The sequence below is a fragment of the Hyperoodon ampullatus genome, assembly GCF_949752795.1.
Source record: "Hyperoodon ampullatus genome assembly, chromosome: 9".
NCBI classification, from domain to species: Eukaryota; Metazoa; Chordata; class Mammalia; order Artiodactyla; family Ziphiidae; genus Hyperoodon; species Hyperoodon ampullatus.
In genome coordinates this window covers 62961530-62979616 of record NC_136922.1, presented here as the reverse complement: position 1 = coordinate 62979616, position 18087 = coordinate 62961530, and the positions used below count along the sequence as shown (strand labels likewise).

The window sequence follows — 18087 nt, the reverse complement described above, 5'->3', positions numbered from 1 at the left end:
TGTTTGCCAGACAGTAAATTTTACATTGTTTAGTGCTGGATTTTGTTGAATTCCTTTAAAGATTCTTCTCTATCGTTTTTACATTTATACTTACAACAATTACACAGACGACTCCAAAGTTCAAAAAAAGGGCACTGACTTAAGAGATAGATGTAGTTTCTAATTACCTTGGATAAGTCTCCTCCTCTAAGAAAGTTATTGGGGGAAAAAAAAAATCTTTATAGTCCGTATCAAGTCTATTTCCAGGCCATAATGCCAAAATCTCGACAAACACAGTCCTTTAAATGTAGCCAAGAGATAGTACTTACCTGCAAAACATTTCTAAAGAAACTCATCTCACCCTAACTTTCAAAACCTGGCAGAAAAGACATAGCTGACTGGAGCCCATGTAAAAAGTACACATCTTAAATCTTACCCTTTTTCATTCAGTAGTTCCTCCATTTCTGTAATGTAACACTCATCACAAATGGCAAGGTAGTCCATCACCAGCTTTGCATCCTTCTTATACGCCTTGCCAATTGCTCCCTTATTAGGTTCAAACTGAACAACATTGACTGTTTCGTATGAAGTAGTCAAGGAATACAAAACTACAGAACTGCCTTAGTATTTTGGGAAATGATCTTGAGGACAAGCCATCATTGACTTAAAACAACTATCAGTTCCCTACTGGTGTCTGAGATCCTCTATATGCTGATTTCCAGTGCAAGATGAAACCACCCACAAAATCATTCAGATAAACCTCAGTCAAAATAAGTAAACATCATCAAGAAAGACTTTTTCAAAGTTACAGTGAGATAAAGGGATATTATCTAATCAGCAGTATAACCCAATACATAGCATAATAACCTCTGAAAACAATTCATTCATTTCTCAAATGTCTCAACACGACAGGATCTATTTCCTGTCACTGGCCTAGCCCTTAGATCAGCTCACAATCTCATTGGCTGGTAAAATAAGAAAATTTCTCCTTTGATGATCTACAGATCAAGTGAACTAAATTATTTCCATCTACCATAAAAGGCACTCATCTTTTAACAGAGAAAGTATTCACCAGGCACCCTTTAATTAAAGAGCATGTATGTAGATGAAGATGTGGGAAATGGCTGAGAAAAATTGGTCAACATCCTGAAAGACATACAGAGCATTTTTCTTTCAAGGACCAGACAGTGAGTGGGCACATGTCAGATTACAAGTAAAGAGAATAGGAAAGGAACAATGAGATGGGTAAAATAATAGGTTTAAATAGTGCTCAAACATCTCAGTTTATCCATAGAACAAGGTATAGACTTGGACTTATCCATATCCAAGATGTTTACACTGTAGTCCTGAGCTGTTGAAGTGACCAGAAAGGATATGGGCTCTTTCAGAGGCTTCTCAGCTACAAGTGGGACTTTGGTGGCTCTCGCATGACAAGAAAGGTCATAACAGGAACGGTCAGCACATCCGACAATCTCAATCCAGCCCTAAGAAGACATAATAGAGAAAAACATTTGTAAGTCACACAAGGTTCGTTCACAAATGCATGTGGATTATAGGTAACTCTTTCACATACTCAAGAATAATTCAATTATAGAATCTCCACTCAACTTTTATAAATGTTTGAAATGGGAACAGTTTTATACATCGGGTAGTAACACCCTTACGAAATATAATTCACACACGTACACAAAGTAGTCTTTTTATTTTCTGGACAGAATTATTTTGCCATATTGTGAATGTGGGGTAAACTAATATTTTCTAGGATTTAGTTATGGAAATAAAATGTGAACCAAGACAAAACTGGCAGATCTGTTTCAAATTTGTGACCAGGATTCAAAATGAATCTGGCAGAAACCGCTAGTACAACGCTGTATTACATAAGGGGCTTTAGCATCCATGGATTTTGGCAGCCTTGCAGGGGGGTTCCTGGATAACAATCCCCAGCAGATACCAAGGGACCACTGTAATGGTTCTTCCCCCCTCACACTCATACATTTATGTTGTTAAAACTCTGGCTCAAATCAAAGAAGTAAAACCTGCAAAGTCATTATTCTCTGTGCATTTTTAAGAACGGCCAAAGAGAAGGGCATGACTATTTCGGAGGAGCCCTACACTAGGCAAGTAAATAACATCCCTGGCCAGAATTCGACCTCCTGAATTCCACAGAGCGCACACAACAGCACATTCCCAGAGACTTCCTAGCGCCACACACACGAAGGGTTGAGGGGTCAACCAAGATCCCTTTTGTGAGTCCACACAGAACATAGGCACCCACAAATCTAAACCTGGTGCTCACCTCAAAAAAAAGTTTGTGGAGAAGGAAAACAGGAAGAAAAACTTTCATGATCTTTTAAAAGCATGGAAGATAGTTAAGAGGAGGAAGTACTTCACCAGTCTTTACCATAGGTAACAACAGTTCATGGGTCAGTGACGCCATTAGCCACCTGAAAATCCCTTTAGGGTTCAGAGACCAACACAGGTGACAAAAAATAAGGTCAACAGCAGCAGGTGGGAAGGCAAGGATTCACCAAGGGGATTAACAACATGAGAAGAGGAGATATTACAACAGAAATCATGACATTACAATAAAAGAGCAGCAGAAATAAGAACATGCTATTATGATGCTGTGGTGATGGTAAGTCTGAACACAGGTGACAAAGTTACGAAGGATAACACGTGTGTGGGGAAATCTGTCGGGAGTTAGTTATATCACAGCATGCCCCGCACCTACGTCAGTCAGGTTCATAACTCTTCGCCGGAAGAGTCTTAAGAGAAATTACAAAGAAAATAATATAGTGTGTATGCATTTTTCTGAACCATTAAAAAGGAAAGAGGGGCTTCCCTGGTGGCGCAGTGGTTGAGAATCTGCCTGCCAATTCAGGGGACACGGGTTCGAGCCCTGGTCTGGGAAGATCCCACATGCAGCAGAGCAATTGGGCCCGTGAGCCACAACTACTGAGCCTGCGCGTCTGGAGCGTGTGCTCTGCAACAAGAGAGGCCGAGATAGTGAGAGGCCCGCGTACCATGATGAAGAGTGGCCCCCGCTCGCCGCAACTAGAGAAAGCCCTCGCACAGAAATGAAGACCCAACATAGCCAAAAATAAATAAATAAATTAATTAATTAATTTAAAAAAAAAAAAAGTAAAGAAAGGTGGTTCTCTGGTGGCCTAGTGGTTAGGATTCTGGGCTTTCACTGCCGGGGCCCAGGTCAATCCCTGGTTGGGGAACTGAGATCCCTCAAACCACGCTGCGTGGCCAAAAAAAAAATTTTAATTTAAAAAAAAAAAGGAAAGAAAAAGAAAAATAATAGATTATGATGTATCACAAGAAGGAGGAAATGAATAGAGTGCTAACGCATCCCATCAGCCTTGAAGGGTAAACAGAATGGACAGAGGACAGATGCTCAAAGAGGAAAAAGGAACTTTTTCTATGTTGCTATTTCATTGTTTTATTGACTTTCTCCCTCTAAAAAGTTTTGAAAAAACTGTTAAGTAGATTCTGAAGGGTATATTTAAGTGTTAACACCCAATAATACAGCCAGCCCTCTGTATCTGTGGGTTCCGCATCTGCGAATTCAACCAACTGTGAATGAAACATATTCAGAAAAAAAAATTCCAGAAAGTTCCAAAAAGCAAAACCTAAATTTGCTGCAAATCTGGCAACTATTGGTGTAGCATTTACATTTCGTTCAGTATTATAAGTAACCTAAAGATGATTTAAAGTATACGGGAGGATGTGCATAGGGTCTATGCAGATACGAAGCCATTTTATATAAGAGACTTGAGCATCCAGGATTTTGGTGTCTGTGGGGATTGTGGAACCAAGCCTCAGCAGACACCAAGGGATGATGGTATTCCCTCTGTATGAAGTGTCTACTGCTCTCAAAACTTGGCATCATATAGCTGTACTAAACACACAGCTCAGCCGGCCACAAATGTGGGCATTTGTGCTCAAATCAGTTTCCTACCCAACAAAAGAAAACTCAGTAAAGAACAGGTGCTGTTTTGGTCACAGAATAAAACTTAATAACAGCATTACTACCACAGGGGTGGCAGGTTCCATTTCCTGTTAACGCCTAAGTTACTTTTCAAAAGCAAAGTGTTTTCAAAAATTCTTAAGAACCTGTTATTTGAATAAGAAAAAAAGAGGTAAAATAAAAAGCTTAGTTAAGTAGATATCTAGTTAGTCCTTCTCATGAATACTTACTTTTGCCTTTAATCAAAAGAGTTTGGGAAAATTCAGCCATCACAACTACTAAGCTTTCCAAGCACAAGCTACCGCACGGGGTACTTCAAATAAAGAGGCAAATATAAAACTCATATAAGCTCAGAAACCCCAACACTTAACAACAACAGAAAAATAGGAATTAAAGAAAAAAACTTAAAAACATGTAACTTGATCATCTGACAGTCACTAAAGACGTCAACTAGTATATCTATGCCTTAAACATACAAACTTGCTCATTATCATTTACTAAAGATGTCAATGAACATATTTATGTACTGAAAGGTGACACTACAAAAACACGCCTAAGAATGGTAGACAACAACTTTGGGATCGTGGTTACCTCTGAGCAGAGAGAGGAAAAGGGTGGAACATTAGCTGTATCAGTAACTTTTTTATTAAAAAAATAAAATATGAAGCACACAAAAAGAAAATATTAAAGGCTTTAAAGGAGTTCTCCCCTCTCCTTAAAAGTCTGTTACTTCGGAGCTTCTGGTTTTGTTTTAGTCCGGTCTTCCAATGACCTTACACAAAACATTGTAGCCTAATCTCAAGGCTAGGCCCACATTTCTGTTTTTAAATATTTTTCTTAATTCTTTTAGATTTAGGTATAATTAACATATAAGATTATATTAGTCTCAGGTGTACAGCATAATGATTCGATATTTGTATATACTGCAAAATGATCACCACAACAAGTCTGGGTAACAACCATCACCACACACAGTTACAATTTTTTTTTTCGTGTGATGAGACCTTTTAAGACCTACTCTCTAAGCAAATTTCAAATATGTAATACAGTACTATTAACTATAGTTACCATGCTGTACATTACGTCCTCAGGACCTATTAGGCTCACATATTCTATCTCTCATCCTTGAGGGTTTGGCCACAGCTCACAGTGACACTCAGGAAAGGATGAGCAGGAGTGCAGCAGGGTTTATGAAAGCAGTATAGCACAATGGTTAAGAGCAGAGCCTGGAGTCAGATAGCCCTGGTTCACATCCCAGATCCACCACTCACTAGCTGTGAGACTCGGGCAAATTACCTAACCTCTCAGCACTCCAGTTTCCTCAGAAATAGGACCAATGCACAGAATTACTGTGAGGATTACATAAGATAATAATACACTTAGAACGGTATACAGCCCTTAACAGTTCCAAATATTAAATGAACAAACAAATGAAATGTAATCCAGGCCAGATTCAGAATCTAAATTGAGATAGCAAGAATTTGTGTCCAGGACTTCCCTGGTGGCGCAGTGGTTAAGAATCTGACTGCCAACACAGGGGACACAGGTTTGAGCCCTGGTCCGGGAAGATCTCACACGCCGCGGAGCAACTAAGCCCGTGTGCCATAACTACTGAGCCTGCACTCTAGAGCCCGTGAGCCACAACTACTGAGCCAACATGCCAAAACTACTGAAGCCCGCGCGCGTAGAGCCCGTGCTCTGCTACAAGAGAAGCCATCGCAATGAGAAGCCCGTGCACTGCAATGAAGAGTAGCCCCGCTCGCCGCAACTAGAGAAAAGCCCGCACACAGCAACGAAGACCCAATGCAGCCAATAAATAAATAAATAAACAAATAAATAAATAAAATAAAAAATAAATCTATTAAGAAAAAAGAATTTGTGTCCAGTTTAACTTGAAATCTTCTCATACAAAACAGAAAATAGTTTATTGGCTTAATTTGAAAATGAAAAGAAATTCCAGAAAATGTAATACATTTTGAAGATAATGATCACCTACAATCCAAAAATAATTACCACTATCATTTTAGCATATGTCAAGTAAGCTTGTGAAGAAAGTAAAGTAACAAGAAAAACCTAACAGATCCTTTCCTAATTCCACAAAGAAAGAGAATATATTAAAAACAATATCAGTAACAGCCACTACAGGTATATGCATATCATTATACATGTACACATGTGTATATGTTTGTAAAGCATACAAAATTATCTTGAATAGGGGTTGACAAACCAAGGCTCATAGGCTAAGAATGGTTTTTAGATTTTTAAAGCGTTGTTAAACGAAAACAAAAAACAAAACCCCCCAACCAAGAAGAGAGGCAACAGAGATCCACAAAGCCTAAAATATTTACTATATTTACTAAAGAAAACATTTGTTCATGCCTGATCTAGAAAAGAGACATGAAACACTTCTGGGGAGCATACAAATAGGAAGTTTCACTTTCTACATAACACACTTAAGAATTATTTTTTCTTTCTGTTTTACAAAAAAGGGTCATCATTTTTTTAATGACTTTTATTTTTAATTAAAAAAATGTATCTATTAAAAGAAAGTCACTTTAAAAAGTAAAACGTGCAACCAAGGACATGTGGGAACCACGGACTCCTGGGCTAAAGTCTCCATATGGGTGAGAAGCCTCTCTAGCACCAAATGAGGGAGATGCCAGAAGGCTTTTGGCCCCCTTGTTTTGGATGCCACCCTGTTCCCACTGCCACCAGTGCAGGAAGCATCTCCTATATCCAAATGCCTTTCAATCCTAAGCTTCAGCACTAATGTTCATGTTTGAGGGTTGGGGGTGGGAAGCAACAGTGAAGAGGTAACCTGGAGGTCTTCTCTGAATTATTATTAAATATACAGGATTTGAGAAAAGGTAATTCCTAAACAAGAGATCAGAATCTACTAGTCTATCCCCCAAATCTACCAAGTAACTATCTAAACTAAGAGCACTATGACCTTCTTTACTCAGCCTCACCACCACTTTCAACGTTTGCTGGGGTCCTTGTCAGGAAGAAGGCCACCCCATCTTAGCTGCACTCAGAGATATTACCAATCACACTGCCCACACCAGGAAAGGACACACCAGCACTGCCCCGTCAGTGGCCTTCTCTTACTCTCTCTCACTCTTACTCTCTCTGTAAAACCCATCCAAGTCTACAAAGGGCTTCTGGGACGCAAGAGTAGCCCCCCACTTATGAGAGTGCAGGGGGGCAACTACTTTTTCTATTTAGCTCAGGAAGAAATCTTTTTTTTTCTTTTAGTTCCACTCTGACATGAAGCACACAAAAGGCAACTTTGATATCCATGCTTCTAGGTTAACAATGTGAAAATCACATGGTAAAAACCATTGCATTCTACTTACATAGGATGTTTTGGATTCGGCATCCCAACAGTCACAGGCATAATGGGCCATCTCATTCTCCATGTGCTGTCGGAAGCGGAGCTTATCTGGAGATATACCAACCTTCACGAGGTAGAGGTAGATGCGGCCAATGAAATAGCCTAATACTGAGTTGTTAATCACGCCCTAAAAATAAATGAATAAACAAATAAGTAGATAAATAGGCAAGCAGCATGCAAGCAAGCATAGAGGAACGAACACACACAAACATTAATGCTTTTGAAGGCCAAGGTACCATTTTCCATTGAGTTATTCATCATCTACTGAAAAATTTTTGAAACACAAGGTAAGCTAATTTATCCAGCTTTCAGAACAATCTTAAGTACCCAAAATGTGATCTTGGCTATTTTCAAAAGCTTTAACTGTCAAGATAACAAGCAGATAATAACAGCATCATTCAAAATCTCTCTACCATACTCACTGGGTCAGCAAAAATTCAGCCTAATACCTCATACCTTCTAAATCTACAGTGCTAAAAATGACATTCATAATAATGATCCTAAGGAATTGTAAATATATTCCTTCTGAATTAGCAAAAGTCATAAGACATATTGAGGGGATTTTAATGTACTCTTGTCCACTGAAATTTGTGAATCCCATATAGTATATGTAATCTTATATTTTTAGTACAGAAGGATCTCAGAAATCGTCTAGCCCCATCTCCTAGTCCCTGCAGGGCTCTTTTCTGCAAAACAACTGGCAAGTTATCACTCAGCCTCTACTTGAATATTTTCAGACAGGAAGCTCATTGTTCCCAGGGCAATTCATCCCACTATTAGGCAGCAGCTACTGTTGGAATGTTTTCACTCACTTATTTCTCCAAGCAAATAATTAGAGAAATTCTATTACATGCAAGGCCTTACCCCAATTGCTATGGGTAACGCAGAAGAGTTTAAAATCCAGAGGGCTTGCTTTCTGTGAGTCAAAATGTCTCCCCAAAAGTAGTATACACTGTTAAAAGTCAGATTGATGGGGCATAGTTCAAACCAAGAACTTTTTTCCAAGCGCTCTGCTAAACATATTTTTCACATTAGCCCCAATGGTCCACACGGTGGCGTGTTCAGGTAATTTCCTCCCACTATAATAATAGTGTGTAATAAATACTGTATAAAAACACATACTGTATCAAAATAAAATGCCTGCCAAAATAAAATATTTTGTCATCCAGTACACAGAATTTGCTAAGTGCCGAAAACCTGGAATAGGTATAATCTAAATTAAGTTACCTATGGAATCTCACCTGTTCAACAGCATCTCCTAGGCGCATTTTCCGAGCAGACTGTCCGCTGACCTGGGCTTTCGCTGAATACAAATACAGGTGGAGGTCTGCCACATTCTGGAACTTGGGATGGTCTTTCTCAGTGGGATCTACAAAGTGCTCAATTTCTGCCATTGTGAATTCTCTGAAAGCCAAAATATAAGGGATAAAAGTTGCACACTTCACTATAAAAAACAATAAACAAAAGCCATTATTTTCAACTTCATTCTACAATGATACAGAAAGATATGGAAAATAGTTTTTAGAGAACAGATTGATACAGTTTTTTAAAGTTAGGAAAACCTGAGCAAACATCAGACACACACAAAATTGAGATACTGAATAATGGCTTCCAAATAAAATGATTTTCCGTAAAGCATTAGCAAGTCTTTATAGATGTACACTAAATGAAGCTCCTGATATTTGCTTTTCATAGAATGGGAAATTAAAAGTGAATTGAAATTATTCTTTAGCTTTTATAACAGTGTGATTTCCTCCTTTTTCTTGCTCTGAACAAGTAAATGACTGCTAATGGCACCATACAGCTGGTGTCTTTAGAGTAGCAGCTTCTCAAATAAAGTGTTATTCAAGGCAGAGGACATAAGGCATGAATTGAAAAAGCTAACATCAAGCTAACTGCATAATGATGAAATAAGTAGGCACATAGTAAGGGTTTTCCAAAGAGATTTCCCTGAATGGCAATTTAGTAGCTATTGGGTGGAAACGAGTTTTAAGTTAATTTTAGGAGTCAAAATCAAATCTCTCTTCTTTAAAACACACACACAATTTACTAGTGCACTTTCATGATTATCTCAGATGTTCTAGAAGTAATGAAAAATTGCTTAAATGGTTCCTAAAAATACATGAAATGCATTGCAAAAGAGCTTTGATTTTTTTTCAATTTTATTTTTTAATGGTATCGCTTATTTGGTCCAGCAGCACCTATGTCTTATCTTTCAACAGCTATCAAACATCTTCTGTGCACATAGAAATATGAGAGAGAGAAGTATGATGTCTGTCCTCACACAGCTTCCAAGTGGGATGACAGCAACAGAACATCTAAAATGAAGGGCAGATCAAAATAAGGACCTTGTCCCGAATCCCCAAATAATCTGCTGCCAAAGTCTTTCCATCTGTTCTGTCAAATAATCCCAGCTCAAAGACAGGAGATAGAAATCAACACTAATACTGATTGTATCAGCTGTCTGTTGTCTTTGAGTTCAGAGACTCTACCTGGAACTCTGGAGACATAAAATAGACACAGGACTAGAAGACAGAGCCAGCCAATCAAGATAAAATTTAATTTTAAAAAATTTCAGGGGGCTTCCCTGGTGGCGCAGTGGTTGAGAGTCCGCCTGCCGATGCAGGGGACACGGGTTCGTGCCCCGGTCCGGGAAGATCCCACATGCCGCAGAGCGGCTGGGCCCGTGAGCCATGGCCGCTGAGCCTGCGCGTCCGGAGCCTGTGCTCCGCAATGGGAGAGGCCACAACAGTGAGAGGCCTGCATACCGCAAAAAAAAATAAATAAATAAAAAATAAAAAAAATAAAAAAAAAAAATTTCAGGGCTTCCCTGGTGGCGTGGTGGTTGAGAGTCCGCCTGCCGATGCAAGGGACACGGGTTCGTGCCCCGGTCCAGGAAGATCCCACATGCCGCGGAGCGGCTGGGCCCGTGAGCCATGGCCGCTGGGCCTGCGCGTCCGGAGCCTGTGCTCCGCAACGGGAGAGGCCACAGCAGTGAGAGGCCCGCGTACCGCAAAAAAAAAAAAATTTTCACATGAACAATCCAATGCTCCCAACCTAAACCAAAGGAATCATAGCTATACGAAGACTTATCACCTGATAACTCTATGTCAAGAAGAAACACTAAACAAACAAGTCCTAGCCCTACCATGAAACAAAAGCCATGGGGATACTGACTCGTGGAAGGATGAGTGGATTTCTAGCCAGGATCTTGCAGAGGGACAAGACAAAACCAACCAAAATCCAGATGGAACACTTTGAACTGAAAGTGAACAAGGAATAAAATGTCAGGAAGCCCCAAGGGACTTTCCCCAGTTAACTCCTGGGATTGCTCCTCTGTTCTGAGCTGGGTTTCCTATTTACCACTTCTTATTCCACAGGCCCCAGGTTTTGCCTTACTTCACTGTCCTTTATAATCATCCAACAGCTACTCTACTTGATGTAAATCGTCTCCAAAACAGTGGCTTTAGACAAGCTCAGTCTCACACAGCTTCCTCAGTATTCTGAAAGCATGAGTGCAGACACTACTGGGACAGAGGGGAAGCCCAGAAGCAAGACGAGAAAAGATACGAAGAAACCCAGACATTGAGAAATAAAACAGATTTAAGTCTGACAAGTTTTTCATTGTTACAACACCTAGTTAAAGTTTAGGATTATCTCTTCTCTCTGCAGCAAGGTCCAGGAGGGTCCTCCCTACTCCATTTCTCTAGGCTGTGCAAGCTCCTTCCTCGTGAAGCCTCCCTTTTCTAGACCATTCAGCTGAAGGGACTATAGGCCTAAAGATACAGTCTGGTGAGAACATAGGAGCATTTCCTCAGAGGGTGTCATGGGGACTAACAAGATTAGGCAGGTGCTTTGATGTAGAGTCACAGGCTGGGATATGCTATGACTGACGCCTGTAATTACAGCAAGTAAGAAAAGAAGAGAGGAAATGGGTGGGCCACTGGGGCTGTGGAAAATACTTTTGGAGTCTAAGAAAGTTAAGTTTACCTATATATCCCATTTTTATATCTAATTTATTACCTTAAGAGATGATATCAGTAAGAAAATGTATAGAAATCTCAAAAAACTTAAGTCATAAATAGCTAAGTCATAATAAGTTTCTAAAGAAAAATGTAACTCAGAAGTGCCAGGATGCCTTCCCGTACATTCTGGATACACCTGACAAAAGGAGGTTATTAGAATAGAGACAAGACAGCATCTGAACTAGCATAGATAGCGGTAAGCTTGCTAGCTAAACACTGTCATAAAGGTGCCCCAAATATCTGGAGGAACACCATCTGGCTGCTGAAACACCCTCACCCCAATACCAGCAATGCCATCTGCCCTGGACACCTAGAACGGCCCTCCAGCCCCAACCATCACTTCCTCCCCACCTCACCCTACACTCATCTATACCACCACTGCCAGAAAATGCCTCGGTGTAGAAAATCAAGATCCTGCCATCCTCAAAACGTAAGATGAACAAGGAGAAAAGATCATTTTGGATCAGATGTGAAACTTCAGCTATTCTTCACCCTCCTTCCTTTCCCTTCAAGTCCACTTCAGTCACTCAAAACTGTCCATCATCCCAGAGATTACATTTGGAGGTAACAAACAAACAACACGTATATAATCATGTAAGAAGGAAGAAGGCTGTTAAAACAGCAAGCTTTTGTTTCCACTTCAATGCCAAAATCATTTACTAATTTCACCAGAAGAATAACATGGGCAGTACCTGACTCGGATCAGTCCAGATCGAGGGGAGATCTCATTTCTGAAAGAATTTCCAATCTGGGCAGCAGCAAAAGGCAACTTTCCTTGGTTGAATTCCAAAAGTCGTTTGAAATTCAGGAAAATCCCCTGTGCAGTTTCTGGTCTCAAGTATCTGGAAATTTAAACAAATCAGTCTGTTATAAAGGTGGAAATTATGTTTTCCAATAAATCTGAAATTCTAGATACAAATCCTAAAAGTCCTAAATATACTATCTTCACACAAAGCTGTATGGGCCCTAAAAAAAAAAAAAGTTTTAGAAATAGAAATTTTCCTCAGTAGCAAACATTCTCAAACAGGTAATAGAGAAGGTATCAGGTGATTGGCAGGGCAATACCACTGTTAGATATGTCATTTAATTTCATCACTCCAGTGAATCACACATGACCTCTCTTACAATATCTCTAAAACCTCTGATATTCTCCTGACTAATCATTTACTTTGGAGGCAGATGACAATTTTAGATCCTTTTGAAAATAAAGTAAGTATACCTCTGCTGTTAACCTACATATTAAAGCATAACCGTGGAGCTAAAAAGAAGCCGGTATAGGCTGACATTTAACCTTAGAGCTCACTCATCACAATCATCACACCATGGCAGGCAATTTTCAGGGTTTTTCATATCATTTTCATCTTTGTACCCAGAGACACAAAGAAATAGAGAAGTCCAGAAAGATCAACTCTTTGTGGTACTTTATATCTTCAGCCAGAGGCCTCTTCTGTATTTCTCCACATTTTAAAAAGTTACAGTCACTCAAAAACACCCTGATAGCCACTGTTTTCTTCTCAATTTCACAGACAATATTCTGGACAAAACATCACATAAGAAAGCACTCCCAACAGCCTACTTCAAAAGAAACGTTTTATGAAAACAACTTTAAAGTAAAGAAAAATTAAAATTTTACTCTCGTCTCACTCTTCTCTTCAACAGCTCTTTTCATTTTGTGGTTCTTATCCAAATATAAGTATAGTTACAGTTAATATATATATTTATTAAGTAGAATGTACTAAATTATACTTTATACTTTTCTATTTTCTAAAAAAATCGTAAAATTTTCTCATATTTAACAGTTGCAGAGTATTCTACTAAAATAACTTACTTTACTATAATTTATTTAACCGTCCTGAAATTATGGGATAAATAAGTTATTTCTAATTTTCATTTATACACTCTTGATAAGTATAGCTTCCTGTCCTTTTGAGTTATTTCGTTAGATAAATTCACAGGAGTGGGAAGGCAGGTCAGAGGGCATGGCCCATTTTATGACTCTCTGTATGTATTGCCAAAATGAAAGGTTCACCCTTGGCCTCTTCCCACAAAATATCCTAAATCAACCCACTGTCTTATTAAAATAATTCCAATAATACATTCTGTCACAATTAATTTTTATTATTTAGTTTCTACTCCAGGAAATATGATCTATCTAGCTTCATCTAGCAAAACCCATCCTCTTACCCTAAAATGAGACCATGAGAAAAACATCTGAAGCTATGAAATGGAATACTTTGACTAAGTTTGTTAACAATGGACAAGGAATCTGGACATACAGATTCTTCTTCTGAATTATACTGTAAACTGTTCAGGTTTTCTTTACTCTATCTGTGAAAACCACACTTTAGCTTGAATCAACAAACTAAACGTATCCTGTCCAACATAGTAGGTCACTAGTCACATGTCTATTTAAATTCTTAAAATTAAATAAATTTAGAAATTCAGTTTCTCAGAAGCACTAGCCCCATTTCAAGTATACAACAGCCCCATGTGGCTAGTGGCTACCGTATTGGATAGCACAGATTATAGAATATTTCCACCACTGCAGAAAGCTCCACTGGGCAGTGCTGATCTACAACAAATGGTTTCTAAAGTCTCCTTCGACAGTAAGTTCAATGTCTTTCAAAATCATTCTTCAACCCTCTCTCCTGCCCTATGCAGCTATAACTACAAGATGTGATGATCACAGACTTCTGTGTTTATTTTGTGACCAAAACAAAAATCATCATATATACTAAAAAAAAAAAAACTATATTCAGAAAGAATTAGAAGAAATAAAATTTAAGAATACATCTGTCATTATTTCTCCTTAATATATTTGTCTACACTTTCTACAAATCACTTTTCAAACATTTTCCTTCATGACTGATATTGATATTTATCTTTTATTACAAGTAATTTTAATAACTTCATTACATAAACAATAAGTGATACATACCCAGGCATATTTCCTCCAGGCCCAATGAAGGTCTTGAACATTAAGTTAAAAGGCACTGGAGGGGAAAGATCATTTCCAGTAGTGGGGGATTTTACATTATAGTTCACAAAAAGATCCCCCAGTTCTTGCTGTCCATAGTTTTCAAGCTAAAGAATACATCAAGAAAATGATCAGTGTAAAAGACAGAAAAAACAAGGCATACAATAAAAAAACAAGGCATACAATATAAAACTCCATCCATCATTAAAATTCACCCAAAATAAAACCATCAGAATTAACCTAACCTTCAAGACATTTACATTAAACCCATAAACAGTTTATACTCTTTCTTTTACCAACAGAGAAATGGAGTCTCTTTCTGGGACCGACCTAAAATTCACACACATACCATTGAAAGATACAACGGTACAATGAAAGATAAGGTAAAATACCTCTTGTTCAATTATAATAGCTACTGGTTGGCAAGAATCTGAATCACATAAATAAGTTTTCACAGTTGAATTTTACTACTCTGTACACTTAAGAGCCAGGTGCACTTCCCTGTCTATTAATTAAATGTGCATGTAACTTTCCTTTCCCACCAGATATTAAGTTCCTTGAAGGTAGAAGCTGTGTCTTATTCACTTCTGCATTTTCCAGGGCACTGCACATCCTATACATTGATGATCAATGCCAAACCCTCTAAAATGATATATGAGCTCCAATTCAAAACCTTCAAATGACTATGACAAACCATCTAATAGTAAAGAATATTTAAAACTTAAAAAAAAAAACTTCTAATAGAAATAAAATAATTAGATAAATCAACTAATGAGTGATGGCATGTGGGGTCAGAAAAACCAGGGTAAATCACCCAACTCTACCACTTATGGGTTTTGTGATTCAGGATCAAGCTCCAACCTAATCTCTCTGAGCCTCAGTTTGCTTATCTGTAAAATGGGGAGAACAGATTCTACCTCACTTCTTAACCACAGAGGGTGAATCAATGCCTTTTATTTATTTTTAAAATTTTTTTATTTATCTATTTATTTTTGGTTGCGTTGGGCCTTCATTGCTGTGCACAGGCTTTCTCTAGTTGCGGCGAGTGGGGAGCTACTCTTTGTTGCGGTGTGTAGGCTTCTCATTGCCGTGGCTTCTCTTGCTGCAGAGCATAGGCTCTAGGCCCGCGGGCTTCAGTAGTTGTGGCTCGCGGGCTCTAGAGCTCAGGCTCAATAGTTGTGGCACACGGGGCTTAGCTGCTCCGCAGCATGTAGGATCTTACCGGACCAGGGCTCGAACCCATGTCCCCTGCATTGGCAGGTGGATTCTTAACCACTGCACCACCAGGGAAGTCCGTCAATGCCTTTTATTTAAAAAAAAATTTTTTTAAGTTTATTATTTATTTTTGACTGCATTGGGTCTTTGTTGCTGTGTGCAGCTTTCTCTAGTTGCAGCGAGCAGGGGCTACTCTTCGTCACAATGGGCGGGCTTCTCATTGAGATGGCTTCTCTTGTTGAGGAGCACGGGCTCTAGGCGCATGGGTTTCAGTAGTTGTGGCACGCAAGCTCTAGAGCGCAGGCTCAGTAGTTGCTCTGCGGCATATGGGATCGTCCCAGAACAGGGCTCAAACCCATGTCCCCTGCATTGGCAGGCGGATTCTTAACCACTGCGCCACCAGAGAAGCCCCCTCAAGGCCTTTTAGATAAACTATCATGCTTCATAAAGCTAACAAGGAGTCACAGGCACTAACAGGTCCAGAAAATGCCATTATGTGCTGAAGCAACAGATGCGCCTCTGGCCAGGGAATCCATTGAGGCCATTTCTGAGTATCAGGCTGTTTCCATGGGCTCCTAACATTTCACTAAAGATTAAATTGACAGCTATATACAAGTGACCCTTGAACAACACATAAAACTTATAGCTGGCCCTCTGTAACTGCAGTTCCCCTGCATCTGCAGATTCAACCAACCACAAACCGTGTAGTACTGTAGTATTTGCTACTGAAAAATAGCAGAGTGTAAGTGGACCTGCACAGTTCAAACCCACGTTGTTCAAGGGTCAACAAATGATACAATATGGCAAATCAAAACCCAAACTGTTCTCCTGGAACAGGTATCTGAGATGAAACAGAAAGTGCTCAAACTATAAATTATGACTTAACAAAACAACTAATTACTTCCTGTTTCTGACAATTTATTTGGAAATGAACAAAACTTAAGATCAAAGACACTCAAAGACACATGCACACAAAACTTTAATAAGTCTAAAATTCTGAATGGGAAACAGAATAATTTAAGAGTAATTTGAGGTGCTTTTCATTTCTTCTTTCTTATAAAGGTCATGCCTTTGGAAAAGGAAGGAAATGAGAAATGAGGGTGTGGTCATAATAGTATCAAAGAACAAGAATTGATTTTCTAAACCATCAGTAACAACACTAAAGCAATGAGCTTCAAGCAAGGGATCAAATATACTTCACAAGGTTCAAAATAAATTGGCAGATGAGTCAATAGCCAGATTAAGAGGTTTTTCAATTTAAATAAGGAAGGAGAAATTTTCTCAGCTAATGTTGGAAAGCTAGATACCACAGAGGAAAATCAGCATGTTTAAAAAAATTAGGGCAACAGTGGAGAAGTATCCAGTAATTTTCATGAGAGAAAAGCAGAGTTAGAGTCCTACATTCAGCCTCATTTACATACCAATGTAAAGAAAAAATATATAAACACAGCACTGGCTGTTGTTTTCTTTTATCCAAGGAAGTAAAAAAAGTTTAAGAGGTGAGCCCTGGTGGACCTCATGATCAAACATGGTGCTGGAGAAATGTACTTTGCTTAAAATGATGGATGAGGTGAGAAATCAGCAACATTCACATACAGGCATGTTCAACTTCCTGAGGCAAAGGTGTGCAGTTTTCATCATATTTTTAATGTAGTATGTGACCTAAAAAGGATAAGAACTACTTCTGATATAGAAGGTATTTCTGCACTTGGTAAAAGTCAGAATAGATGATCTCAATGCCTTTCCTAAAACTTGTCAACTTCAATACAAATTATAAAACTAAAGGTCTACAGGAAAAGCGAGGGCCTGCTCCATCAGGTTCTAAAAAGAATAGCATGTAGTCAGGGACAGTGCAACCAGAAGCAGATCAAGTGGCTGATGAGACAGCGCTCATATAGATATCTGCCCTAAATCTCCACACTGAACGCTATCCATCATTAGACACTGTCCTGGTTTTTGCTATTAAATCCAGAAAACTGGTTTCCGAGGAGAGAGAACTAATTTCATGCCTATTTACATTGACTTGCTAGTTTGACAGAAATAAAGGTTAGCCACAAAAGGCTGACAGAGAAGAAAATAAAAATGCAAAAAGAGATGATATGAGGGACAGAAGGTAAACTCTCCTTTTTTACTACTGTGACCAGGTCAGCACAATATGGAATTCAACAGTTATCAAATGCTGAAAGACAGACAGCACCTACCTGGGTTATTGCGATCTCTCAAGTACTCACCTGGGCCAAGACACTTTCCATCTCTGATTTCTTCTCAGCAGAACACTTCTTATCAGACATCAATTTCTGTAAATGAGCTATATAAGAACAACAGTGTTAGTACATGTCAATTTCAATCAATGGGAAAAAGGTCAATGTACTTTTTTTTTTTTTTAATTTATTTTTGGCTGTGTTGGGTCTTCGTTTCTGCACGTGGGCTATCTCCAGTTGCGGCGAGTGGGGGCCACTCTTCATCGCGGTGTGTGGGCCTCTCACTGTCGTGGCCTCTCTTGTTGTGGAGCACAAGCTCC

At 39.0% G+C, this 18087-nt stretch overlaps 1 protein-coding gene across 1 annotated transcript in view; it reads right to left on the bottom strand.

The window, feature by feature from the left end:
* The window catches only part of GARS1 (glycyl-tRNA synthetase 1), a gene marked incomplete at its 5' end in the record, with an annotated part of 41465 nt that overhangs the window by 11801 nt on the left and 11577 nt on the right, over positions 1 to 18087 (bottom strand). The window contains 7 exons of the mRNA XM_079711509.1: positions 416 to 554; positions 1319 to 1463; positions 7312 to 7476; positions 8591 to 8753; positions 12067 to 12216; positions 14313 to 14458; positions 17798 to 17874. Of these exons, the coding sequence (XP_079567635.1) occupies positions 416 to 554; positions 1319 to 1463; positions 7312 to 7476; positions 8591 to 8753; positions 12067 to 12216; positions 14313 to 14458; positions 17798 to 17874 (985 nt within the window). The remainder of the gene's footprint in view (positions 1 to 415; positions 555 to 1318; positions 1464 to 7311; positions 7477 to 8590; positions 8754 to 12066; positions 12217 to 14312; positions 14459 to 17797; positions 17875 to 18087) is intronic.